The sequence below is a fragment of the Lucilia sericata genome, unplaced genomic scaffold (assembly GCF_015586225.1).
Source record: "Lucilia sericata isolate MDLA Ls3-8-SP2 unplaced genomic scaffold, ASM1558622v1 Contig000006F_arrow, whole genome shotgun sequence".
NCBI lineage: Eukaryota > Metazoa > Arthropoda > Insecta > Diptera > Calliphoridae > Lucilia > Lucilia sericata.
Genome location: NW_023994047.1, coordinates 655,502 through 682,972, shown reverse-complemented (window position 1 = coordinate 682,972; position 27,471 = coordinate 655,502). Strand labels below are relative to the sequence as shown.

The following is a 27,471-nucleotide window of genomic DNA, read 5'->3' as shown; positions in this document are numbered from 1 at the left end:
AATTTATATGGCAATCATGAAATATCAAAAAGCATCAATACATGAACAAAATCGTCACTTGAATACCAATGATGTTACTGAACGTTTACACAAGTGGAATACAAATTGAAATTATGCTAATTGTTTTAAGACGGCAATAGACGACTTGAACAAGTAATCTACGGCAACATTTTAAAGTGAATTCCCGAGTTTTAAGTACTATTTTTGGAAAATTTCATATTTAAAGATAATTTGTAATCAATTTTCTATTTTCAAGATCCTAAAAAAGTTTTTCATTTTTATTAAAAGTGTAGCTCACCAAACAATTCATTATCGTCCAACTCCAACATGCCTCTCTCAATTATAAGATGTGAAACGTAAGTAAAGACTTTTTTCCTTTTGGTCTCTAGTAAAACGTATTTTTTTCACGTAATTGTTGGCATGAATGTATCCTACAATAAAAAAATACACAAATATTAGGGTGTGTGTCTCTGTATAGGTTTAAAATACGAAAAAAAATTAAATGTAGTGAAACATTACTTGGCAATAATCCAAAACACAATATATTCAACGTTGCTAGTGCGTCTTGCGTTGTACGTCTCTGGTTTGTCGACAACTGCAGGCAGACTCAGCAACAACAACACCAACAACAAGAAGAAAAACCACATTATACAAATAGGAATTTTGCATCGGATCCATTGGCACAAAATAACCACATTCCAGTTTAGGTTGAATTTGTTTTTATTATTGTTGTTGTTGCTTTAGTTGTTTTTGTTTTGTTGTTGTTGCCATTGTTATTTTTAATTTTATTTCGTTTTATTTCTTATCATGCTTTTTTCTTATTATTATTTTAATTTTTTCTTGTTACCAGTTTGTTTTGTTTTGCCATTTCTTTGCACACGTACACTCACAGCGAGAGAGAGAGAAGACAAGAATTTTGTATTTACTGTATTCTATGGATACACAAAAGTTGTTTTAGTACCTATTTTTTTTTTTTTTTTAATTTTTGTTTACTTTAACATTTTTCTGTTGTGTTCATCGTTTTCATTGCTGCTCTTCATCATACACCACGTACAATATTACAGCATTTTCGGTATGTACCTATACAAAAATTGTTAAAGTACTCACATATGTACATATGTACATATACACAAAAGACTATCCGCACAAATATTTCTATTTAGTTATTCATCTCGTACTACTCTCTTCTACACCCCTTTTTATTTATTTATTCTCATTCGTTACAAACTCGTAATTTTCCCAATAAACACACACTCTGCTCAAACACATGAGTCCAAACAACAATAATAGATATTTGTATGTTTACTTTTTTGTTCATTCCTTTATCGATTATGTTTTCACTTCCGCTCGTTTGTATTGGTGTGATTATGACGCGCCTCAGCTAATACAAAAAAATCACCAATTTAATACTTACACACTCATTCATACATACGTTAACGTTATGATAGACATCCCAGTTAACATTTTAACGAAATATTTGAGAAGTCTTGAAAAATTTTCCATGAATATAAAATTATAAATAACCCACTTACAAATAGTTAATTTATCGGAAAATCCTCAATTTTCTTGAAGTAGAGAAATTTTCGATTATTTTAAACGGATATTTATTTAATGTAAATTTAAAATGTAACAAACATTTTTTAATATTTTCTTAAAAATACATTAGGAAAAAAACATTATACCTAACTAGGTATCATAGGTACATATTTTATAAAAATCCCAAATAGTGGAGATTTTTAAAAAGTTGGTTTAAAAATACCCTTTAAATGTATTTCAGTAATTTAAATTGTTTTACGTATGTAGTAACCCGCACTAAAGGAATTTAGTTAGAATTTAAATAAAAATGTTTACTGGGCATAACTATCCCACCGACAGACAGTAAGACAAAATATATATGTAGATATAAATCTTGTTTTCTTTCCTAATTCATTCGTAGTGGAAAATGCAAACAAACACATACAGTACATATACAAATGTATTGAGTATTCTAGACATGTTGTGTATGAGAATCATCACCATCGTGTATGGTTAGTTAAAAGGGGGCTGACATTGTCATACTATATAGTAACCAGAGATGGAAAATTAGATATAATATATTATAGATACATACCTACTTTTTAAATTTAATTAATAATTTTTAACTCTTAAAAAACATTTTATTAACACACACAAAATTATAAAAAATTACTTTAGAAAAATATCTATTAAGAAAGCCAAGCAGAATATCAGGTTTACCTGAATATGTATACATAGGTACATGATTAAAATAAAACGAAATTTACAAAAAAATCGCTTCAAATTGCCTTCCTAAAATTTAAGTTTTAAACATTTAGAAAGCTGTCATGTTTTATTTGTCACATTGTAGAAAACATAAAAATGCTGTGAGAATACCGAGTTTTTTAATAAAATTGTCCATAAACTCTTAACTCCCAAACCTGGTGAAAACATCTACATATTTCACAGTAACAGAGAATTTGTCGATTGGTATGTTTTTTTGTTTAATACGTCATAATAAATTTTAATACAACAACGACGGCAACGATCCCTATGGGTCTATGTATGAATTGGAGATAGAACAATAAAAACAACAACTAAAGATACGTAGAATTTTGAATACCAAAACCCTTGTTACTTACTACATTTGAGATTGTATGGGTATAACGACGACGATGGTCGTCGAGTATTGTGCTTTTTATACGATATGAGTACCTGTAATACTTTTTAGCAAAACATTTCCAAATCTAAATATTTCCTAGTTAAAATATACAACATATTGTGACGTCACAAACGAGAAATCATCCATACAATTCTTGTATTGTATACAGTGGTATTGAGAGGTGTAAAATGCAGTCAAATTACTTTTTTGGTGAAATTTTTTTTACTATGTACCTGGTTCTGATATTACATTTCCAAGTAAGTCTTTTTTGAAAAGCGAAAGAGTTAGTAACTTTTGTTGACTTTTCGAATATTCGCTATGGGATTTTTTAGTTCATTCTATATTCAGTCTAGATTATAGTCAGTATATAGTTCAGACTTTATTTAGTTTATAAAGCAGTTTATGGAGAAGATAATAATAAGTCTACTGTCCAGACTATAGTCATGTTAAACCTAGGAAAGCCTTTTAGAATCGGCCACTTATAGCAACGAATAAGTTACAGGACTAGTTCTCTATTATTTTCATCTATAAACCACCTTTTGAGCCACTGTTTGGAAAAAACTGTACTTTGTCATGCGCATTCCGTACTCCTCTATGGCTCGTCGTTATCGTATACATGACGATATTTAGGTACAGTGTCCGTGTAGTTAAACCGCACACACACTCCCAAATACACATAACACAAATATACACACTGATTCTCACAGATACTTGTTTTATTTATTATTGTTTTTTTTTTTTTGTACGAGTATAATATTTTTGAGTACTTAAACCACAAGAGAGCCAAGTATTTTGTTGTTATTGTTCACTATATAACATTTAGAAAAAAATAAATAATATCGGAGTGTGGAGAGTAAAGAAAAAGGGAATAGTATACACACACGCTATTGTGATGATGATGATGATTACGAGTGAGTGATTCACAAAATTTTGCTGTATTCCGTTTTATTCGGTTGCAGACTGTTGAGATACATAGGTAATGCGTCGGTCGGATTTTAATTAAACTTTTCCACGATTTCAAGAGTAATCAAGTAGAGAGGAACATTGATATATCTATTAAGAAAAAATATATATACATTTATATTTGTATGTATAACTAAAGAGGAACAAAAAAAACATAATAGAACATTAAACTGAAAGTACAACAGCAATAACCAGTTTAAAATTTAAACAATTTCAAAATTAAAAAAAGTAAATAATTTACATATCGTAAAAATAAAGTTCAGACAAAAATTAAAGAAAACAATAAAAATAGAGTAAAACAATAATAAAAGAAAGAAGGTGGTATTAGCAAACAAAAAAATAATAAAAAATCAAAAGTGTATTAAAGTGAATGTGTTTTCCAAATTGTTGTTGCCACTCCGCGTAAAAATATTTTTTTGTTGTTTGCTACGCATAAAATGTTCCTTCCTCGATTCGATTTCCTTGCCAAATACACAAAAATCAATAAAAAGGACAATTGAGAACGTATAACAGAACAACAACAACAATACGACTACAACGAGAGGGTCTTATAACGGACAACGGCCTCATGGATTGTGTTAGTTCGTATTTAACGTTACGCCAGTGTGGATGTTGTGTAAAAAATGTGTTTATTTTTCAACACTTTATTAACAGTATGTAAAAATAAATTTTGATCCAACAGGATATAAAATCACTAAACAAAGTTGTAACAAATATCTATTTTAAATAAAGATTTGGAAATTTCCTTAAATTAGAGTGCGTGCATTAACAAATTAAAATTTGTGTTACAAAATATATAGAAAAGAAAACCTTAAATATCCTTAAAAAAATAGAGCTTCTGGTATTGTGTGTATAAGCGTTAAGTTGTGTGGTATAGCTACCTAGTTTTCAAAGGAGAACACAGGTCGTGTATACCAAGAACTGCGCTGATAAACTCAATTCAACCCCAGTGCAAAAACAAAAAGAAGAATATAAAAACAATATAAATAATTTAAAGAATCAACCAACAACCTGCTCAGCAGAAGAGTTACAACTCTTACCATATAAACACCAACCAGTTTTTTGTGTTAATCGATTGCTTGAGCCCAATTTCCAGAGTATCGCACATAGTAATCATGTCATTACAAACTAAACGCCAGCACTGCTATTTGTGTGATCTGCCTCGTATGCCCTGGGCTATGATCAATGACTTCTCAGAGGCGGTTTGTCGCGGCTGTGTGAATTATGAGGGAGCCGACAGAATTGAACTGGTCCTAGATGCGGCCCGACAAATGAAACGTCTGCATCAGGCGGCCAAACGCAGCCATGAAAATGGTGAGGTACAACAGTCATCGGTACAACAGCAGCCTCAGAGTCAGCATCGCAGTGGAGCGCCCATAAGTGTGGGCGTTGTGGGTCAACAACAGCCGCAACAACATCATCATAGTTATCCTTCTCAACGAATAGGACCGCCTCAGGCCACTCTCATGGACTTTCCGGTAAAAATGGAGGCTCACGATGCCAGTGTTCGACCAGTACGCATTTCACACATGACTCCTCATCACATGTCCATGTCGAATAGAGCGGTGGCTGCTGCTGCGGCCGCTGCCAATTCCAACATTAATCCATCCCAGGTGGGTGGACCCGTGCCACCTGCTTTATCGGTTAATCTGAAACGGCCGCCCTCCGAGGAGGATGAACATGCCCATAATGATGGCAGTGGTCCCTCGGGCATTAAAAGGTCAGCTATAGATGATCCTGCCTCCCGACCACCTCTTACTCGTGGCGAATCATTGCCAGCAGCCGTCTCTTTCATTTCGGAACGTTCTTCTGGATTACGCGACAAACATCAGCCGGTCCGGGCGCCCTCATTTGATGCGTCTACCTTTAAACCTGGCGGTAAGTATTTCAAACCTTACTCTCCTTCAAACCCACAACACTCAAAACCCTACTGATTATTAGTTTTTTTCTAATTGTTATTAATAGTGTTGTTGTTATAATTGTTGGTAGTGTGAGTGCTATTGTGACTGCTCGTTGTTGGCCCCTGTTCTTGGAACATTTCTCTAGAAAAAATTGCGTTATTTGCTAATTTACTATCAAATTTCCATTCACATTTCAAGTCAAAGCGTGTTTATCTTATCACAACATGTTTAGAAAAGATAAGTGCTTACTAAAACGATAAACTAAGATAATGAAATCTTATCATTTAACTTTTTACGTTGAAATAAAATCAAAATTTAATTTTTTTTTATAATTAGACTACTTAAACAGTAGTGAGGCGTGCGTACAAGGGCTGTAGAAATTACAATCCAGATAATTCTTATGTATTTTTTTACATTTAGATTGCATTTTTTCTAAATTTTGTATGTGCACAAAGGTATCTGTGAGCGTAGAATAATATTTAAGTACGTGCGACTTTAGGACCAAAAATCTGTTGAGAAGCTTTTAAATCATTTTTTATTTTATATGTATATGAATGTGTATGTATACGAGAGTGTATTTGAGTTTATGTGTATGTATACCAAGGGCTCATATTTGTAACGGTTATCCCGAGACATGTACATACCTATTTGAGATTCAACATAACCCAGGAAACAAAATTGTTTATGAAAATTTAACCGTTTTTGGCAATAGGTAAATAGGAAATGTTCAGCATAACCTTCTTTACCCGCACCAAAAACTATAACATTAATAGCAACCAACAAAGGTATATGAAGTTCTTATAGGTTTTTATACACTAGCTGAATGTGCATCGTGTTATCGGTCGTAATGATAATACCATCTCTTCACGTAATGATCTAAAATTCAAAACTTTTCGGCTTAGCAGTTTAGGTATAATTGACTGAAAATCTAAACTCCGACGCCATTATCGGATAAATTTACAACTGTACACTAACACTTCTCACAATCCATTATTATTTTCTTTGTATATGCGGTATTTAACCAAAATAATATTGACTACCTATGGAATATTAACTATCTATAGATCGAAATGCCGTTTTTGACCAAGTCTGAAATGGATCATTCAAAAGTTATAGGTACCTACATTCAAAAAGGAATATTAAGTAGCAGCAGTGACAAACTTATCACAAACTGTCAGAAATCTCCCCAAACTTTCATCGGTTTTTTTGCGAAAAGCGTCCTTTCGTTTGGCTTTGAAAACAGATATTAAATAGGTCACCAACATTACACTTTAACCATCAAAGAAAATTTGTTCCAATTTCATACTAATGTGTTTGCTGGGTTATAACCGACTTACTGTATGCATATTGTGTGTATTTATGTGTACATACAGATGTGTTCAAAAGTGTATGATACTGTTATACATACACATAAACATGCCTATAAAATAACCCCAAACCAGTTTAGTAAGCCGTGAAAAATGTCATGCGCACTGGTCAAAAAATTTTTGCTAATGTTCCCAGCAAAAAAAAAAAACAAAAACAACAAAAAATTTTGTTAACAATTCACTGGCTGACTACCCCTACCTACACTACCAAAACAAGTTTTGGAGTTTAGACAAGTTAAGTTGTTGTTGTTGGTTTTGTTGGTTGGTTGCCTCTGCTAACATTGTAGACTCATTCACTCACTCGTCCGTACGTACCACAGTCATCGTCACCAAACCAGTTTTTTGTTGTTTTCGTTTAAAAAAAAGTATGAAAAAAACAATGTCTCGACACATTATATTATACACACATAGATACACACATACATGCTCTTAGACTTAAACGAACATGCTGCATACATACGAACATTTATTTTTGTTTTTGGTATGAACGTGTTGTACAACTAGTAAGTTAGTTACAAGTGTATGTATTATAGATATGTATGAATATGTCGTATTAATTTAAAAATAAAAACAACAACATAGAACAAAAACAAGATGATCGTAAGACAAGTCAAGTAAGTGTGGTTTTTAGATTGTGCAGGGGGTTATGGGGGGGTGGTAAGGTATGAAAACTACATCAATACCTCTATTTAAACCCCTCTGCTCTATAAATATGTACATATTTATTCCTCCAGCAACCATAACTTCTCTGTCTCTTGCCTTTACCGCTCTTCCATACACCTCTTCTTTTTGTTATATATACATCGATGTGAGTAGACGTGTGTATGTTTGTAGTATAGTTGTACTATAAGTAAATATGATAAAATATATTTCAATTCTTATTGTTGCTGTAGTATTTGAAAATACTACAGTGGAACTGTAAACAGAGACGTACAAATATAATTGTGCGAGTTTATTTTATAAAAAATATAAATAGACAAGTTTAAATGGATAGGTAAATGTTTATATACAAATTTATTATGTAGTACATACAATAATGTATGTATCTATTGGATAATATTACTATATTAATAATAAACAATTAATAAGTTCATTATTTCAGCATCAGAGGTACATTTTATTGTCGAAGCTAAAGCACTAATTCAAAGAATTTTACAAAGATACCGGTAAAAACCAAATTCGTTTTTTATAGGTAGCTAATAGATTTAGGGATCATAAGGTTTGATCGATTCCTCTTTCTCCATTTTTTTAAAGGTATTAATTTTATTATAAAAAACAGCTGTTTTTAGAAAAAATATAAAACTTAATATCGATCGTATCTTTATTGAAATCAATTGAAATTCGAAAGATTTCGAATATTGCCATTTGCTACCAAAAGTTGTGCCTATATTCGGAAATTAATTACTTTTCTATTAACATTGATAAAAATGTAATTGTAAAGTTCTTTTAATAAAAATATAAACAAAATCAACAGATGTCAATTATTTTTTGAAACTAAAAACAAACCTAAACACAATTTTAAGTCTACGTATCGAGAAATCGTGACAAAAAACTTTACGACAACGAAAAAATTTAATACATAAATATATGCGTGGAACCAGCGAATCGCAATGACCCTAATGAAATATATTTAATATTTCAACAGCATTCGTGTGACACGCTATACGAATAATAATAAAAATAAAAAACTAGCAATAAAAAAAACAAAGCGAGTCACAAATTGAATTTGTAAGAAGCCATACTTGTGACATATACCACTAACAACCAATACGCTCCACCACCTTATTTACCACCCCAGAGAAGTTTTACTTAATGTGAACATGTTGTATCTGTATTTTTGTTTGTCTGTTGGCAAATTTTGGCTTAAACACGTGAAAAAGTTGTTATTGAACATGTTCACAGTATTTGAGAAGTGGTTACTAAATGCGTGTCTATGAACCGGTTATAAAACTAAAACAGAATGTGTGACATCATATGAATGTGTAGGTAGACAAGATCTTGAAAGTATGAATTTTTAATTTGACCAGTTTAATAAAAAACAAGAAAAAACCTGTATAAATAATGCAAAACTACATACATACATAAACAACTATAAAATGTATAGATATTTGTGGCCTTTTTTAATATAACACGTCAAAAACTTGCATTTAAAACTGATTTGTAGCCGATATCTGCCACTAAAACTAGTTATTGACAAAAAATCGTAAAAGGATTATTTGTTTAAATTGTAAATTTAGTCTAGTTTTCTTTGTGATTTTTTTATTTATAAAACCCACTGTTTGATGTTTATTTTTTCATGTACGAATATTTTGATACAACTTTATACTTGTATTCATGAAATCTCACACTGTTATCTGTATAAAAATATAACTGAAGTCTGGTGACTATAAGCCTCTACACATGCAAATATACAATAATGGGTCTTATCTAATCGCAACGGAAAGTTTGACTGATAATTCTCTTATCGCCCATTCGACAGATAACCGACTCTTTTCATCTTATCTCAATGTGTTACTCTAAATAATAATAATAATATTTTTATTATTAATATTAATAATCACAATGATTATTTACAAATGGTATTTATTTTTTGATAAGAAGAGCATGTACACATACTTGTTATAGATACACTAAAAAAACATTCTCGTGTTTTTATAACAATATTATAAATGATAATTTTTTTTATGGAAAAATCAGATGTTTTTTGTTGGGGTATAAAATAAAACAAGTAAATATTGAAACAATCACAAGTTTAATTTAATATTCATTTGAATTATAATGGTAAATTAAAAAAAAAAAATAGAGGAAAAGGCAACTGAGAATAACTTGTTCCGTAACTGATTTATAAAAAAATGCTAAATATTAAAAAATGATACCTCTATTTTTTGGCCGAATAAACTTTTATACCGAAAACTCATTTTTATAACCATATCGTACTTACATCGCAAAAAGGAAAACTAAGATCAATTTTACTCGACCACGTATGTGTAATTCGGCACTTATTTTATTTCATCTAAAAATCATTATTAATTCTATATCAATTATAGTTTAGTCGTATATTGCTTCTAGGTTAGTTGAAGATTATTTTCAATACTTATGTTAAATTCGGTTTTAGATTAGATCTAAATAAGTTGTAAATCAATTCTTGCTCAGCTATATGTCAGATTTTATTTAGTCGTAGGTACATACATATATTACTTCTAGTCCAGTTTTTATTTTAATGTAGATTCTAGTTAAGTTTTAGAACAAGTTCTAGTCTAATTTCAGATTAGTCCTGGTTTAGTTATATTTCTTGTTTAACTGGATTTAGTTCTAGTCCATTTATTTTCGATTTGATTTTTCGGTTACTTTTCACAAGTATTCACACACTTAACAGCCATAAGTAAATTGGAAAGTATGCAGTTTTTACGTTAATTTTGATAAGAATTCTGCTGATTATTTATTTGTATATTTAATTTTGTATAATTTTAATTGAACTGATAAGTGAAAATCTTATCGGTAACAGTCAGTAAAATGTTCTATTGAGATTTGAGACTTTGTGTTAAATATATTGCTATACAAAAGAATAAGATACGTTCTTCAGTTATCGCGTTTTAAATACAGCGAAACATTGTTGAGCACACACTTAAATAAGTTCGTAAAAAACAGTACAATAACGATTACTGAAATCGAAGAAGATATGTATAATATATAAATATTTACTCTAATTTTTAGTAAAATTTTAGCTTTATACCTTAAATTTATTTTAGGAATCGTACCTATAGAATTTAAATAAATCTTTTAGAACTGATAACAGCTTGACGTTATTATCAATTTTTATTTCATTCCCGTTTTAAAGGGAAAGGTGTAATATTTTTTTCGTTGTTTTCAGTTAAGGCAAGCAAATATTTACTAAAACACACATATACCATACATAGATATATTCGTATCAAACATGTGAATGTACAAATAATAAAAAAATTAAATTATATTTTTTAACAAGTTTTTTCAAGTGTGAGTAGAGGTTTTTTGTGTATCTGTTTGAGTAAAAAATAATAAAAACAGTACATATTTCGCAAATTTAAAATTGTTTACGTTTTATCTCTATCGTCAAAGGCCATGCAAACATGCAAAGTTATCGTTATAGGTACCAGAGGAACAAAGTAACTAATATGCAGAACTTTGAAAGAATTGAAAAAATCATTTTTTTTTCTATTTTTATAAACAAGATAAATTAAAATTTATTATAGGTATCTTAATTCATTCAAACCTTTTGATTTTATTAAAACCGTTTCAAAATTTTTTTATAACGTTTCATTGTGTTTTTTCTCTATACAGTTTAATTGTCTGTTAAAAACATGTTTTTTATTTAAAATTAAATAAAATTCATATGCTAAACACGTTTCTTACAATCGTTGCTGTTGTTTGTTGTCGAAGAATGCCAGGAATGAATACAAATTAATAACAAAATTTTCAAAATTGTTATTCAAATCATTTCTTTATATTTTAATGTATAATTAATTGTTTGGGTTTGCAAAAAAAGAAGCAATACCTATTTCTATATGTAATAGATACAAACTTTTAATTTCAGTAAAATAAATTAAACTTTACCTACCTATTATGTTTGTCACTGTTTATTTCATTCATACTATATAGAAAATATTACGACGAATTAATCACACACACTCAAATTATGTGAGACATGCATGTTTATTTATTTTAAGAAAAAATGCATATGCATGCGCTCAGTCTCATATAAATAACTTTTTTTGTGAGTGTGTTTGTACGTGAGTTCTAACACATTTTTTATTTTAGAGTGTAAAGAATTTACTTTATGAAGTGTAAGTTGCAAGATTTTTTTTAAAGGATTTAATTTAGAGGATTTTCTTTTTTGATAAATTTTAAAATTAGTTTTTTATCGAATTTAAAAAACATTTCGTCTGGACTTTAGTCAGATGTATTAGACTATAGTTTGGAATTTAATCTGATTTATAATCTGAGGTAGGTATTTTGTGTAGATTTTCAGTTACAATTGAAAATTTCTGAAATACAAATAGGAAATTCTGAAATACAATTGGAAATTTCTAAAATACAATTATAAATGTTTATAATAGTGCAATTAGAAAGTTCTGAAATTCATTATAAACTTCTAAAGAGCAATAAACTAGAATTTCTCTACTTTGGACCCTTCTGATTCTCAAACCTGAAGGCTTTTTATAATCAAGTTCTTAAAATTAGCTTTAAACATGCAAATTTAAAAGGCGATATTGAAAATACGAATTTTATTAAATTCCTTAACTTTTTCACAAAACATTTGCCAGCCACTGTTTTTCTGTATATATAGTAGTGCATTATGTACTAGATATTTGTGTTTATGTTTGTTGTTGTTGTTGCATTAAATACATAAATTTGCCGCTAATACATTCACCCGCCCTCTCCGCAAACTTTTCTGTACACTTGCACTCACACGAAGGAAAAAAACTTGTAAATATGCCAAAAAGACGAAAAGAAGACAAGCCTCGCAATAATACAAAAATGCCTGCTTCGGCCAATTTTGTTGTTATTTGTAACAGTTGTTGCTTTTCTTAATGTTTTATCCCACCTCCCCCCAACAACAGCAACAAACCCAAGAGAAACAAAAAAATCGTCACAACATGGCATTAGCAATAAAGCAACAACAAAAAGCAAAATACTGAACTTGTGCATGTTTGCATGCCAACCAAAAACAAAAAAGAGAAACAAAAAAATTAACTGACACCATCGCCATTATCGTTGTGTTTAGTGGTGCCAATTTATAAAAATGACGTATGCACACATTGTATTTAGTACTGGGTTGAATGAAAACATGTTGTGTACAGACTAAATCTGAGCGTGCTAGTGTTTGTGTATGACGTTTGTCAGACTGTGTGCATGACAGACCGACTGACAATCGGGCATATAAAAATAGCAACCGCCTAAAATAAATGTTTGTTTATTCAATTGTGGTTAAAAGTTTTAGAAAGAAGCAAAACGATATCGAGATATAATAAATTGTATACAAGAAAAATTTTTAAAATATTGTTTTTATGCCGCCCGAAACCATAGCCCACCTAATATTCGTTTGGCAACCAATTTTTTATTTTGACAGAAAAACAAAGAACTTTGAACCTAAATAGTTGTGTTATATTCTCCATTTAACAAACTTGGTAATCGTTTAAAAATGGAACTAAACCGATATTAAATTGGCCCCAATTGAAATCCTGATTTAATACAACTATTACGTTATGTACATTTTAATAACAAAAAAGTTTTGCACCATCTTTGCCCTCCCTGATGCTAGCAGATGTTGTTCATTATTTGGTGGGTCTGACGTCTGCATTTTTTTGTATGTAATTGTTGTATTTATTTTTTGTTTTGTTTATTTAGAAATTTCTATTGAACCCATCCATTGCTGATTTAATAAATCTTTGTTGGGAGATAAAATAAATAGCAGGGCTGGAAAGTTAAGAAAAAACGTTAACATTTTCATAAAAACTTAATGAAATGTTTAAATTTTTATTTAAACTAAATATTCTATATAATTTGACATGATTTATATTTGAATTTAAAACTACCCCTCTAAAAAGATTAAATCATAAACATGCACTTGAAATTATTTTTTTAAAAATTATAACAGTCACGCAAAGACTTGAAATGCATATGAATGTGAAGTTAATAAATTAATTTTTAATAGAAGTTCTTTTTGTAAAAAAAAATGTTCAAATTAGTTTATTGTTAAGATTTTTTAGGTTAATTTAAATATTAGCACAATGCACTTAAAAAATACACTGAAAATAAAGTGCATTTTTAGTCAGATCACACAGTGTGTTGGTGTACATATTTCTTTGTTTTTTTTCCTTAATGTAAATTGCATAATTTTTACTTATACCTTCTTCTCGTATGCGGGGTTTGACTATTTGTAGTATTTCCAACATTGCCACATCCGGCCGTTTCACTAGGCAATTCGACGCCACCGGCATTACCAACATCTCAGCCACAACCACCTCCGCCACAGTCAATAGCACCACCACCCATGCCACAATTATCAACAACAGCCACCTCAGTTACCCAATTAACTCAAAGTCCAATGGCTAATTTAATGTCTATTACAGAGACATTGCCACCAGGAAGTCCACGTAACGGACCGAGTCCACCCGGACCACCACCACCACGTACCGCCTCAAGAGGTAGTCAACATTCACCGAATAGTTCGGGTGAGTTAGAGTGAAACATAAAATGTTAATTTGAGAGTTTATACTAATTTTTATTATTACAGCAGGTTCATCATCTGGTCGCCGCTCATCCGGTTCACGTCACGTTTCGAGTACAACAGTAACCAGTTCCGAGGTACAGGCCAATCAAACATCAAATGCCCCACCAGTGGGACCCGGTGGTTCAGTGAATAATGTGGGTGTTAGTAGTGCAGCGGCTCCGGGACCTCTGCCGTCACAAGCCACCGGTCCCGATGGACAAGTGACCGGACCTGCGGGTAGCAATGCCTCTGGACAACCACCTAGCGGCCTAAGTAATGCCGGCGCCGCACCAGCAGGCACTGCAGCACCTCCACCCCCTAATACAGCCCAAAATACCACCCTTAAGTGTACGCTCTGCCAGGAACGTCTTGAAGATACGCACTTTGTGCAATGTCCCTCAGTAAATCATCACAAATTCTGCTTCCCCTGCAGTCGGGAGAGTATAAAGCGACAAAATGTAAGTATTTTATGGAGAGGCGAACCGAGCTTTTTTTCAGTTCATTTTTTAAATGAGGCTATAGTATAGTCTATAGTTAGGGCTAAAGTATATTCTATAGTTTGGACTATAATCATAATCATATTGTCCAGTCTATAGTCCAAATAATGGCCTAGCTAATAGTCTCGATTAAAATTTTTACTATTATTATTAAATTGTTATAACATCTTATTTTTTGCCTTCCTCTATAGGGTCTGGGTAATGAAGTCTATTGTCCTAGTGGTGATCGTTGTCCGTTGGCTAACTCAACGATACCTTGGGCGTTTATGCAGGGCGAAATCACGACTATTCTAGGAGAAGAAGTCAAGGTTAAAAAGGAGCGTGAATCTTAATGTCCATTTTACTGCAAAAAGCTGAGGCGAGCTTTGGAAAAATATTAAACAAACAAAAAAAAATTCCCACTTTTTTCCATTTTAAAAAAATGATTGAGGGAATTGAACATCAACTATAAAACTAAAACAAACAACAATCATTTTATTTGAAAGGCCTGATAGAGAGTTTTCCAAAAACATTTAACATCTAAAAGAGACAGCATAATAAAATTATGCTGCCCAAAAAGAAAAAAAAAACTCTTTTTAACTCAGCCCAAAAATCAACCAACTCCTTAACGTTTTTCCTCTTGCTGTTAAGAAATTAGTGTTAATATAACCAATCAACCATTTAAAAAAGTTCCAGTTTAAAAGCAAACATTTTGTTATACTGGATAACTAAATTTGAATTGTTTAATTTGTATAACTAAAGAAAACAAAACGCAAATTTGTCTTAACAAAAGCAGATTTCTCAGATAAGCAGTCGCCCCAGTGGCTGCAGAGAACTTTGATGTAAATATTATTTAAACAAAAAAATACAATATACATATAATAATATTAATTATGCTTAGAGTTATTTAATTATAAAGTAATATTGATAATGATGAAAATAAAATATATATTTAAAATAAAAAAGAAAATAAAATAAAAGTAATATTATAATAAAATTATTGTAGGACTAACTAATTTATGTCTATATGTATATGTATGTATTTATTTATATATAATGTATTATGATGTATTTGTTATTTGTATGAATATGATGAATATCAGACATTTTAATAAATGTTTGAGGTTTAAAACACAAACAAACAAAAAATGAAATATTCTAATAACAACAATCACTTTAAAGAAATACTAATAAATGTGACTATAAATGTATGAATTAATAATTATAATATTTATATTACAAAAACAAACTGAAATGAAATTGTTAAACATACAAAATTTTGTATGAGTAAGCAGACAAAAGTTAACATACTTTATGTTTGTATGTTTGCTTACCAATATGTGTGTCCAAATTTTTTTTGTATGATTATAAAGATACAACAATTTATAGTAGCAGTAGTCGTCAGTCTTGCAGCAACATTAGGTCTAGATATAACGTTAGTAGTTGGATTGAATGCAAAAGTAGTTGTAGAACAAAAGTAAACTAATTCTGTTGGTAAACTTATTTTTGTATTTGAAAAACTTTAGTAAAATGAAACATCTTTTGCTAGTCGACTACTGGGGAAAAATCATACAAAATAAGCCCACACAAACCCCAATTTGAATATACAATTCATGTATGTATGTATTTTTATAGCCATAATGAATGATCCTTTTTGCAAAGAGAGGATTCATTCTAAAGATCGAAATTTTGTAAATTTTTTTTTTTTTGGTAGTTGTAACTAATTGTAGCTCTAGTAATTGTAGTCCAGTAGTTCCGGAAAATTAAACAATCCCAAGTATATGTAATGTACACATTTAAACACACACACACAAATAAATACACCTTTTGCATATGGTTTTAGTTCTAAGTCCAAATAAATAATGAATTGTTTTCAAAATTATATTTTGAAAGGCCTTATTTTTTATAAAATATTTTAGTTTTTTTCTTGGGGTGAAAACAACTACAACCCAGAATGGCCGTAATGTAAAACCACAAAAATTGATTTGAAACTAAAGAAAGAAAAATATTCAAATATATTCTAGAATAGAAATTAAAGACGGATGTATTTGTTTTAATTAAAACAACAAGTATGTATAAATTGAAAAATTTCATAATAATTTTTAAAACCATAAAATTCGAAAAATTTTATAGAATTTTTGAAATTTCAGAAGTTGTTCTTACTACCAAATAGATTTGGTTCTATTAGAAGGTCAAGCATTCCGGTTTAAAAAAAGCTTTCCGAAATTGAATTCCTTACAAATTTTAGGCAAATGTTTTGAAGATTTCTTTTATAAAAAATTTAATAATTTTAATATAATTTTATAAAAAAATGTCAGGATTTCAAAATTTCAACGTAAAAGTTCAAATTCTTAAAATTTGTTTGGAAATTTGTTTCATGAAGCGATTGTTAAAGAAAATTTTAGATTTTCAATACTATTTCATAAAATGTGTGCGATTGGGAAATGGTTTTGGAATTTGTTTGGAAAAACATTTTAAATCGATTCTCAAAAGTTTGGACTCAAAATGTTTTAAATCTTTAAACTATCAAGAAGATGAAGGGCAACAACAGTTCTAAAGTGTTTATCAACAAAAAATTATTGAAAGAACAAAATACATTTTGAATTTTTTTAGAAATTGCCTACATTTTCAACATACCTTTAAAATTCACTCAAATTTAATAAACACACCCACCAAATCACCAACAATACACTGACGGAAAAGTACTTGATTACAACAATGAACTATGAACTTTGATAATTAAATAAAATGTGTGTGTATGAATTAGAATTTAAATTAATATTGGATATAGTTATTTAATAAAAAAAAAGCAAATAGGAATACATTCATTAATTTTTTTGTGATATACAAAATAGTAAACAAGACGACACGTTAAGGACACAATCCTAAAAAAAAACAAATTAACTTACAAAAAAAGCTTAAAAAAATCTAAAAGAACTTTGGAAAAAAAATCTTAGTAACAATTTTATAGAATATTTCGAAATTTTTTTTATATAAAAGAAACTAAAACCAATAAAATTTTTAACAAAATTATAAAGAAATAAAAAATTGCAATAAATTAAAATTTAAAATAATAAAGGGAGTAACTAACTTAAGATAATCAAAAGAAATTAAATAAAAATATCTCTCTTCGCATATTGGATATAGAAATTTGTATTTGAGACAAAAATAGTCCCAATTATAAAAATAAAATTATTTCCTTGATTTTAATTTTTTTTTTTTGTAAATTATCTAAAGCTTTATTACGAATTTTGTAATTTGTAATAAATTTTTAAGGGTATAATCAATTTTAAACACACACACACAGAAAAAAAAAAAAAAAACATAAAAGTATTAGCGTTTAACGTTTAAACGCTGTTAATATATAAATTAATAATTAATTAAACTATAAAGAACAGAAAATTATTCAAAATAATAATATGATTAAATAAATGAAAATAATATGACGATATATGATATGCCAAACAAAAAAATTCACTATAATATAGAATGAAAGTGTTTTATTAAAGTTTATTTTGGAAGGACATCTATTAATTAAGAAAATAAAAGGTAAGTTTTAGGATTTTATTAAAAATCAAGAAAGTATTAGAAATAGTTTCTGTTTAAAATAGTTTTCCTTTTATGATTCTCAACAAAAAATTTTGAAATTTTTACTTTTAAAAAGAAAATATTTCGATAATTTTATTGGAACTTCTAACTATTTTTGACAGTTCATATCTAATTTGTTTGATTTTATTTAGAAAAAATAAAGTTTTGAAATTTTGACTATTTGAAATGGCTTTAAAATTTTGATTTGTAAAAAGGCATTTGACATTTTAGAAATTAAAGTTTGCTTTACAATTGGGATATCCAACGGCAAGCGTCTTTTTTAATTTTGATATTTCTTTAATCTAACAATTCCTCCCAATTTTCCAAATATTTTTCTATAAATTCTGAACACTTCTATCTCAAAACTGAAAGTCTGAATAGTACTGAATGAAGTATGACTAATTAAGGCTGCTATTTTCTCAGTACTACTTAAAAATATTGCTCTAAAAATGATTTAAGTGTTATTCTCATATTTAAATAAACATTTATTAAAAATATTTTATAAATAAAAGACTTGCATACTTGCTTGTAGATAATTTCAAACAATAAACGTTAATGAACGTTTTTATCACACAAAAAATGAGAAGAAAAAAAAAAACGTAATTTCAAAATTTGTATGTAGATCGTTTTAATTGAATGTACATATTTAGCGGAGATGATCATGTGAGTAGAAATATATATCAAGTAAACACCTGTGAGTTAAACGATTTGCTAACAAAACTTTTAAAAATCCTCAAATATAAAACGTTTAGATAGTAACTTTTTACAAAATCTTATATTAAACATAAAAATATATTAAACTATGTTTTAGTTTTTATCACAACTAAAGGTTTAAACAGTTCCTTATTGACAATTTTAACAGATTTTATTTGTAATCAAAAACTTTTTAAACATAACCTATAAATTTAAACAGTGTCGTAATGTGCAATACAACCATTATGCATTTCAATTATAACCGTTAAAATACCTTTTGCGAAATTATTAAAATTTAAACGTTTAATAAAAACCATAAATTACTCACCTCACCTACCCATCTCTGTGGATATTCATTTATTATCATTTGTTTAATTTTAAGTTCAAGTCTGCGTTTAATAAAATCAGTTCACATTGAAATGTATTTAAGGCAAAGTTTAGGTTTTTGTTTATTAGCAATATGTCTAATACAAATCACTGCTGCTCTCAAAGACAAATTACCCAATATTGTGCTTATACTCAGCGATGATCAAGATGTTGTCTTAAATGGTCTTACGCCCATGATGAATGTTAAAAATTTTATTGGTTTAAAGGGAGCTACATTTGAAAATGCTGTAAGTAGTGCAGAAATTTAAATAAAATTTAATAAATTACAGGGTTTTCTTTAAATTACTCAGTTTACCACTTCTCCTTTATGTTGTCCCTCACGTGCTAGTTTGCTTTCGGGTCAATATGTTCACAATCATCGTACTTTTAACAATTCCCTGGAGGGTGGCTGCAACGGTGTACATTGGCTTTCTCAAATAGAAATGGAAACTCTTGCTCCCACTTTAAAAGCTGCAGGTTATACAAATTTCTTTGCTGGCAAATATCTTAATCAATACAAAGGAGCCGAAGTGCCCTCGGGTTGGCAAGAATTCTATGGTCTTCATGGCAATTCACGCTACTACAACTATACCTTAAGGGAAAATTCGAAAAATATTAGCTATAGTAATGTTTATTTAACCGATTTGTTGCGTTCTAAAGTTAAGCGTTTCATTAACTCTCAAGAAGATTTGTCACCATTTTTTGCCATGGTGGCCCCACCAGCTCCTCATGCACCCTATACACCCGCTGAACGTCATCGTAATGCTTTTTCGGGCCAAAAGGCTTTACGTACTCCCAATTTCAATGTTATTGACAAAGGTTTAGGGATTTTGCTTTAATTAAAACTTGGAATTGTCTTTTAAATATCCTATTTTCCAGATAAACATTGGTTGGTTTCTAATACGGAGCTAATACCCAATAATACTTTAGATTTAATCGATAGCTATTACCAGAAACGTTGGGAATCTTTATTGGCTGTAGATGAGCTAGTAGCAGATATAGTTTATACTTTGGAACAAAAAGGTGTATTGGAAAATACTTATATTATATATACCTCTGATAATGGTTATCATATGGGTCAATTTGCCCAGCCATTCGATAAACGTCAACCTTATGAAACCGACATTAGAATACCATTACTTATAAGAGGCCCTACAATACCAGCAAAGGTAAAAATAACTGCTCCTACTGCTCTCATCGATATATTTCCCACTATTTTAGAATGGCTAGAATTGCCTTCCAATCCCCAAATCGATGGTCAGTCTATTAATGCCTTTTTAGCCAACGCCCCGGAATATGATGCTGTTTCAGATCGTTTTTATAGACGCAGTCTTTTGGTGCAACATTTTGGTGAAGGTAATTTAAATACCTACAAACCAGAATGTCCCTGGTCGAGAACAGATCTTTTGGCGGAGTGTACTGTGGAGGCAGCTTGTCATTGTCAAGATTCCTGGAATAATACCTACTCCTGTGTACGCCATTTTGGCTATCAAACCAATCGTTTATATTGTGAATTCCAAGACAATGAGGTAATTTTTTAAATAATTCTTAACCAATCAACGTTAATAAGTACTTACTTGATTTTTCTTATAAAGGATTTTGTAGAGGCTTATGAAATTGACCAGGATCCCTATCAAATGCTTAATATGGTTAAAGATATGCTACCCATCGAAAGGGCTCTTTACAGTCTGGCCTTGGTTAATTTGACAAAATGTATCGGCTCTTCCTCCTGCAGTGATGTAATTTTGTAAATATCTTGTCAAATTAATATTACTTTCACATATTTTTTGTTTAATTTTATTGATGATGTGAGAAACACACAAAAAAGAGAAATAGCTGGTAGAAATATTATTAATTAATTAGATTGTAATCATTTACAGAAGCGACAAATCTATATTATGTCCATGTTTTGACTTGTCCAGTTTTTAATTTGATTTTCTTTTAAGTATCAACAAAATTATTGCAAAATATTGTTATTCATCATTAAAAAAAATAATAATAATAATAAATATGTATTTTAACACAAAATCCATTTAAAATGTTAAGGAAAATTAAAAGAAAATAAGAAATATTTCGAAATTCAAATTTGTTTGTTATAAATTTTGTTGTTTTGTATTGAATTTTAGTGGTCATTGCTGTATTTTGTGGTATTTTTTTTTGTGGTGTCAGTACTCCAAGTCATTGTTGTTGCACTTATAACGTATCTTAAAAAACTAAATTATGGGAGTTGCGCGCTTCGCTGGATATTAGTTTTTGAGCATCTAATCGGCGGCTGCATTCTCCTTGCTGGCAGTGATGGCTTTATCCTCATCGGCCGAGGGCGTATGCCAGGTGAGTCGTTCTTCATAGAACTGTATAACAACCTGGGGACATCTGACATTTGCCTGTTTAGCGGGTACTAAATCAGCTTCGTCGCTACCCTTCCATTTCATCAGGAACATAAGTTCACCCGAAGAATCGGTAGCACCCAAAATTTTAGACGGCTCTAGACCACGATCAAAGCCCACCGTTTTTCTGGTGTCCTTTTCATCTTCGGCTGCCTTTCGTTTAGCCTTAGCTTCGTTGTTTGGTGCTGTCGAAGGTCGTTTCTTGGGCTCCGCTAAAATATAACAGAAAATTATTTGTTTATAAATAATTAAAGGGGAAATTTACAAAAGTATACAAAAACTAACCCTTTTTAGGTTTTATGGACTCTTCATAGGCAGCAATTAAATCCGGGCAGTCAAGATTTTCCACCGGCTCCCATGTGTTTTCACTGCGTGGGTATCCCTTCCATTTAAGATAATATTCAGTCTAAAAAAACGAATATTTTATGGATTATAACCAAGTCTATTAACTTTTTTTGCATGCCTGCGTTACCTACCTTGCCGTTTATAATGCGTTTATCCTCAATTCGTTCCACGGAGTACTCTGCCTCAGGCTCAGGCTCATTTGCAACATCGGCCATTGCTATGCTTTATATATTTGTTGTTTCTTTTAGTTTTGCAAAAATTTTGCCAACTACCAACTTTTGGCTACTTAACTTAATGAAAATGCTCTTCCTGTTATGGCCAGCCAAGCTAATTTCTGAAATAATAAGAAAATATACAATTTATATTGCGACTATCAAACCCAAACATCAATGAGGTTCACGCCAACCGGCCCAAAAATATAGGGGTAAACATTTTATGGCAAAACTTTAAATGGTTTAAAGCTTTAATAAGATTTTAATGTAAATTTCATTTATTTTGCACATTTAATTTACCTTTTTACAGAAAATCCAATTTTCTTGAAGTTAAATTGTATAGAAAACGCGATTTTTTCACTATGTAGAGATTTACAGCTTGCGTCTTCTTCTTGCCTTTTTGGCTTTTTTCTTTTCTCATATTTTCCTTCTGCTTCATCCGTTTAATTTTGTTTAAAAGTGCTGCCACTCTGCTAAAAATTTAACTAAAATAAAGAGTTTAAATGATATACAATATTTTACATTATATTTTAAAAGTAAATTTACTTTAAAAATAACATTATAAATTTAAATGTATCAAATAATTGGTTAATTTGGTAATACAAAAATATATTAAAAATTAGTATGGCATCACTTTTGAGTAATGTTGCCAATTTCAATGAGATTCCAAACGTGTGGCAACATTCACGGTATATCTATAGATAATTTTCATTAATTATGAAAAGGCTATGATGCAAAAGTATAAACAAATTATCTTAATTTTAATTTGTATCAATTAGTTATTATCAACTTAAAAATATTATTATTTTAATAATTTTCATTATTCTACATTTTAGTGTGAGTTATTTGTCAACAAAAGCCAACTTGGCAGCACCTAGCATAATAACAAATGTTTTTCAAACTAGGTAACACTTTTTATTGCCAAGGCGCCATAACTTGTGTGTACTGTTTTGTTTGTTTCTGCAAGAAAGAAAATAATAAAAAATAAAAATTTATAAAAAAATAACTAACTTCTCAACCAAATAACACTAGCAATAATAACAAATTATACGAATTTTTATCTAAAACAATAATTTTTGAAGAAAGTGGCTTAAAAACTGGAAAAGTCCAGCGGTCCAGAAGTTTGCAAACTTCTTAATGGCAGGAATATACTTCCTTTTCGAAGTACAACGAATTAAAGTCCGTTGTACATCAAACCCAATCATACCTTACATTTCCGATGTGACCTGGTCTACCAATTCATGTTTGTTGGTGAGTGGCAGTGACCGTAAAGGTGCAAAATTTGCTCGGATCGACATAAAAACACGTACATCTTTTACCGGGATGACTTTGCTGAGATACCCCCTCTAAGTAGAATGATCAGTTCATATCAAGGTAGATTATTAAGTGGTTCATATAAAAACGGTTTAGCTGAGGCTGAGCTAATTTCCAATTCTCTGAAATGTTGCCATTTAAATTTTTTATTACTTTAGAAAAAATGTAAGTGGCAACATTTGCGGTGTAGCTACGCCTAACACTTCTCATGTTTGTTTTCTAATGACATTTATCAATTTTACTGGGTAATGCCTTTTTAAAAAGCGACTTGTACGGAGTCGTCAGCGAAAATTTCTTTTTTTATTGTAAGTTTATTAAAAAATTGTGAAATTATTGTTAAAATGTCTAAAAATATAAACAAAAACAACAGCTATAAAGACCACAACTTAGAGTGCAACTGCAAGTTGAAATAGTGCGCTAGACAAAAAGTGTATTACAAAATTATTTGCAAAAAAGTTTGTGGTGTGGCATCAGCCATGTTGGCTGCAAAATTTATGTGCACAAAAAATACCTAACCTCAAAAACAATTGCTTATTACTAGTTTATTATTGTGTTTAATAAAAGTTTAATTTTGTGTGCTTTTATTTCAGGAAAAAGACTCAAAAGTGAGTGTGGACTAACAAAACAATAAAAACATGTCACGTTTCTTTGCTACCGGTTCTGACTCGGAAACCGATTCTGGAGATGAAGAGGTCCAGGCACCAATCTACAGCAAAACCTCTGCCTATGTAAGTATATAACAATACAAAATATTATTATAGTAAATAATCTTTGTTTTTATTTTTATCACACCAACAGCAATTCAGTGATGATGAGGAGGAGGTAAAACGTGTAGTACGTTCCACCAAGGAAAAACGCTATGAAAATCTTACAGCGCTTATTAAGAATATTCGCAATCACAAGAAAATTAAGGATATGTCCAGTATTTTAACAAGTTTTGAGGACTTGACGCGAGCTTATCAAAAGGCTTTGCCGGTTATAACCAAGGAAGAAAATGGTATTACTCCTCGTTTCTATGTACGTTGTTTGGCCGAATTGGAGGACTTCATTAATGAAGTGTGGGAGGATAGAGAAGGACGTAAGAATCTTTCCAAGAATAATTCCAAATCCTTGGGTACTTTGCGCCAGAAAGTGCGTAAATACATTAAGGACTTTGAGGATGATTTGGTGCGTTTCCGTGAGAACCCCGACCAAGAAAGTGAGGCTGAAGATGAAGAAGCTGCTTACGATTCGGACAATGAGAAACCACATGTAGCCGAAGTCCGTGATCAAAAACAAGCTAGCGAACAAAAATCCGCTAAATCTGCTCCTGCCAAAACTTTGGAACAAGATCAAGATGACTCGGATGATTCCATTGATTGGGATTCTGATACTGAATCCGAAACTGAATCCTCGGATGACGACAATCAATATGTTAACATTCGTGATCGTTTCTTGAAGAAGCCCTCTGGCAAAGAAGAAAAAGAAGATCGTGAAGAACGCAAGAAGGAGAAGCGCACCAAGGAGCCCAAGGCCCGCAGAAAGCAAGAAGAAGCCGATGAAGAGGGCGAATGGGAAATTGTTGTTAAAGGTCCAGTGGTTGAAAAACCTAAAATGTTCGAGAAGGATGCCGAAATCGATGTTCCGTTGGTGCTAGCCAAATTGAGTGAAATCATGTCGGCTCGTGGTAAGAAACGTACCGATCGTCGCATGCAAATCGACATGTTATTTGAATTACGCGACATTGCTGAGGAACATAACCTTGGTGTAGCTGTGGCTGTTAAAATCCATTTCAACATTATCTCCGCCATCTACGATTACAATCAAAAGATTTCGGAACCCATGAAGTTGGAACACTGGTCTAAATTGCTTGATGTTATGCAAAGCATGATGAAATTGTTATTGGCCAACGATAACATTACCATGAGTGAAAGTGTTTCGGAAGAAAATGAGGAATTCATCACCCCCACTTATTTGATTCGTGGCTGTCCTTTGGCCGCCGTTGAACGTTTGGATGATGAGTTTACCAAATTGCTCAAAGAATGTGATCCTCATTCCAACGACTATGTCTTGCGTCTTAAGGATGAAGTGAATGTTACCAAAATCATTGAGAGTGTTTTGCAATATTTCGAAAAAATTGGCAACAATAACGAACGTTGTCGTATCTACTTGCGCAAGATTGAACATCTTTACTATAAATTTGACCCTGAGGTTTTGAAACGCAAACGCGGTGAAATTCCCGCCACCACCACTACCACTGTTGAGGTCATGGATCGTTTGTGCAAGTTCATATATGCCAAGGATGACACCGATCGTATTCGTACCCGCGCCATCTTGGCTCACATCTATCATCATGCCTTGCATGATAACTGGTTCCAAGCTCGTGATTTGGTACTCATGTCTCACTTGCAAGACACCATCGATGTTGCTGATCCCTCTACCAAGATCCTATATAACCGCATGATGGCCAATTTGGGTTTGTGTGCCTTCCGTCAGGAGAACATTAAGGATGCCCATCACTGTTTGGTTGATTTAATGGTCACCGGTAAACCCAAGGAATTATTGGCCCAAGGTCTTTTGCCCCAGCGTCAACATGAGCGTTCTGCCGAACAAGAGAAGATTGAAAAGCAACGTCAAATGCCTTTCCACATGCACATTAACTTGGAATTGCTGGAATGTGTCTACTTGGTGTCCGCCATGCTCATTGAAATTCCCTACATTGCTGCCCATGAATTCGATGCCCGTCGTCGCATGATCAGTAAGACTTTCTATCAACAATTGCGTTCTTCCGAACGTCAATCGCTTGTAGGTCCCCCTGAATCCATGAGAGAACATGTTGTCGCTGCCGCCAAGGCCATGCGTTGCGGCAACTGGCAAGCCTGTGTTAACTTCATTGTCAACAAGAAGATGAACACTAAAGTCTGGGACTTGTTCTACGAAGCCGATCGTGTGCGTGAAATGTTGGTGAAATTCATCAAGGAAGAGTCATTGCGCACGTATCTCTTCACCTACTCAAATGTGTACACTTCATTGAGTATTCCCTCGTTGGCTCAAATGTACGACTTGCCCGTCCAAAAAGTGCACTCTCTCATTAGCAAAATGATTATTAACGAAGAGTTGATGGCCAGTTTGGATGATCCTACTGAGACCGTGGTTATGCATCGTTCCGAACCTTCACGCCTACAGGCACTCGCCATGCAATTCGTCGATAAGGTCACTAATTTGGTGGATGTCAATGAAAAGATATTCGACATGAAGCAAGGCAACTTCTTCCAACGCGGTAACATGAACATACGCAATCGTGGCTATAATCCCAATCAAAACAACCAAGGTGGTGGCAACTGGGGTGGTCAACGTCGTGATAATCGCAACCAGCGCAATCGCAATCAACGTAACCAACACCATCATCACAAAAACCAACAGCAGCAACAACATCAGCAGCAACAGCAACAACAAAACCAACACCACGAGCAACAAGTTCAACAACAAGTCATTGCCGAAGAGTAGACTCCTAGTCTACGCTTAGGGGAGCGCAACGCAGCAACTACAAAGACAACTTTTTCCTCATAATACCCCAAATTCATAAGTCTCAAATTGCAGAGATTTTATGAAAATGTCATTACAACGCAACAACAACAACAATATTTTCTCCAACTGGCGATTTGCTCCCGGTCTCAGTGGACCACCACCGTGTACAACATTGGGACCGGGAGAGTAACAACAGAATAAAGGTTTCATTTTAAATTTTGTGTATAAATCGAGGATTGAAATTCCTTCATTTTTTTAATTCGAAGGTTGTTAAGAATTGTTAAGAGTTGCTTTGTTGTTCAAAGTGTGTGTATGTGCGCGTGTTTCTCCTTAGTGGTAATATAATTATAAAGTATAGAGAGATCGAGAAAGTAAACCCTTTTTTTGTAATACGTCATACAACAAGTATAAAATAATATTAAAAATAAACAAAACAAAAAAAAAAAA

At 31.4% G+C, this 27,471-nt stretch overlaps 4 protein-coding genes and 1 long non-coding RNA gene across 8 annotated transcripts; 3 read left to right on the top strand and 2 right to left on the bottom strand.

Moving 5' to 3' along the window:
* Nucleotides 1-16: 16 nt before the first annotated feature.
* Nucleotides 17-1,334, bottom strand: LOC119601666. Its single transcript, XR_005231260.1, has 3 exons — nt 994-1,334; nt 848-932; nt 17-431 (listed from the first exon to the last, which is right to left on the bottom strand). It is a non-coding gene; the product is annotated as an uncharacterized LOC119601666 (long non-coding RNA).
* A 2,255-nt stretch (nt 1,335-3,589) lies between these two features.
* Nucleotides 3,590-17,807, top strand: LOC119601338 (interferon regulatory factor 2-binding protein-like A). 4 transcript variants are annotated; one of them, XM_037952227.1, is made up of 4 exons: nt 3,590-5,497; nt 13,997-14,098; nt 14,164-14,594; nt 14,825-17,807. In XM_037952227.1, exons 1-4 carry the CDS (start codon nt 4,735-4,737, stop codon nt 14,963-14,965), a joined length of 1,437 nt encoding a protein of 478 aa, XP_037808155.1. In that variant the 5' UTR covers nt 3,590-4,734; the 3' UTR covers nt 14,966-17,807. The 4 variants fall into 4 exon arrangements, with proteins under 4 accessions (XP_037808155.1, XP_037808123.1, XP_037808144.1 ...); XM_037952195.1 differs by having other exon boundaries at nt 13,808-14,098; nt 14,161-14,594; XM_037952216.1 differs by having other exon boundaries at nt 3,604-5,497; nt 14,161-14,594.
* A 1,433-nt stretch (nt 17,808-19,240) lies between these two features.
* LOC119602087 (N-acetylglucosamine-6-sulfatase-like) lies at nt 19,241-21,333 on the top strand. Its single transcript, XM_037953416.1, has 4 exons — nt 19,241-19,507; nt 19,571-20,078; nt 20,139-20,788; nt 20,855-21,333. The coding sequence occupies exons 1-4, from the start codon at nt 19,313-19,315 to the stop codon at nt 21,008-21,010; spliced, it is 1,509 nt and encodes a 502-aa protein (XP_037809344.1). The 5' UTR covers nt 19,241-19,312; the 3' UTR covers nt 21,011-21,333.
* LOC119602095 (chromobox protein homolog 1-like) lies at nt 21,041-22,631 on the bottom strand. The gene is made up of 4 exons (XM_037953428.1): nt 22,504-22,631; nt 22,123-22,325; nt 21,932-22,052; nt 21,041-21,858 (listed from the first exon to the last, which is right to left on the bottom strand). The coding sequence occupies exons 2-4, from the start codon at nt 22,204-22,206 to the stop codon at nt 21,521-21,523; spliced, it is 543 nt and encodes a 180-aa protein (XP_037809356.1). The 5' UTR covers nt 22,207-22,325; nt 22,504-22,631; the 3' UTR covers nt 21,041-21,520.
* A 933-nt stretch (nt 22,632-23,564) lies between these two features.
* On the top strand, nt 23,565-27,471 carry LOC119602381 (eukaryotic translation initiation factor 3 subunit C). The gene is made up of 3 exons (XM_037953879.1): nt 23,565-23,822; nt 24,108-24,245; nt 24,316-27,471. The coding sequence occupies exons 2-3, from the start codon at nt 24,153-24,155 to the stop codon at nt 27,001-27,003; spliced, it is 2,781 nt and encodes a 926-aa protein (XP_037809807.1). The 5' UTR covers nt 23,565-23,822; nt 24,108-24,152; the 3' UTR covers nt 27,004-27,471.

Excerpts from the sequence above, each read along its gene's own strand:
- LOC119602381 (XM_037953879.1), top strand. The coding sequence starts at position 24,153 with ATGTCACGTTTCTTTGCTACCGGTTCTGACTCGGAAACCGATTCTGGA. Across the intron at positions 24,246-24,315 it reads ACAGCAAAACCTCTGCCTAT|CAATTCAGTGATGATGAGGA; the intron begins GTAAGTATATAA and ends TCACACCAACAG.
- LOC119602095 (XM_037953428.1), bottom strand. The coding sequence starts at position 22,206 with ATGGCCGATGTTGCAAATGAGCCTGAGCCTGAGGCAGAGTACTCCGTG. Across the intron at positions 22,053-22,122 it reads AACGCATTATAAACGGCAAG|ACTGAATATTATCTTAAATG; the intron begins GTAGGTAACGCA and ends TCGTTTTTTTAG. Across the intron at positions 21,859-21,931 it reads GTCCATAAAACCTAAAAAGG|CGGAGCCCAAGAAACGACCT; the intron begins GTTAGTTTTTGT and ends GTTATATTTTAG.
- LOC119601338 (XM_037952195.1), top strand. The coding sequence starts at position 4,735 with ATGTCATTACAAACTAAACGCCAGCACTGCTATTTGTGTGATCTGCCT. Across the intron at positions 5,498-13,807 it reads GTCTACCTTTAAACCTGGCG|TATTTCCAACATTGCCACAT; the intron begins GTAAGTATTTCA and ends GACTATTTGTAG. Across the intron at positions 14,595-14,824 it reads AGAGTATAAAGCGACAAAAT|GGTCTGGGTAATGAAGTCTA; the intron begins GTAAGTATTTTA and ends CTTCCTCTATAG.
- LOC119602087 (XM_037953416.1), top strand. The coding sequence starts at position 19,313 with ATGTATTTAAGGCAAAGTTTAGGTTTTTGTTTATTAGCAATATGTCTA. Across the intron at positions 19,508-19,570 it reads GAGCTACATTTGAAAATGCT|TTTACCACTTCTCCTTTATG; the intron begins GTAAGTAGTGCA and ends TAAATTACTCAG. Across the intron at positions 20,789-20,854 it reads GTGAATTCCAAGACAATGAG|GATTTTGTAGAGGCTTATGA; the intron begins GTAATTTTTTAA and ends TTTCTTATAAAG.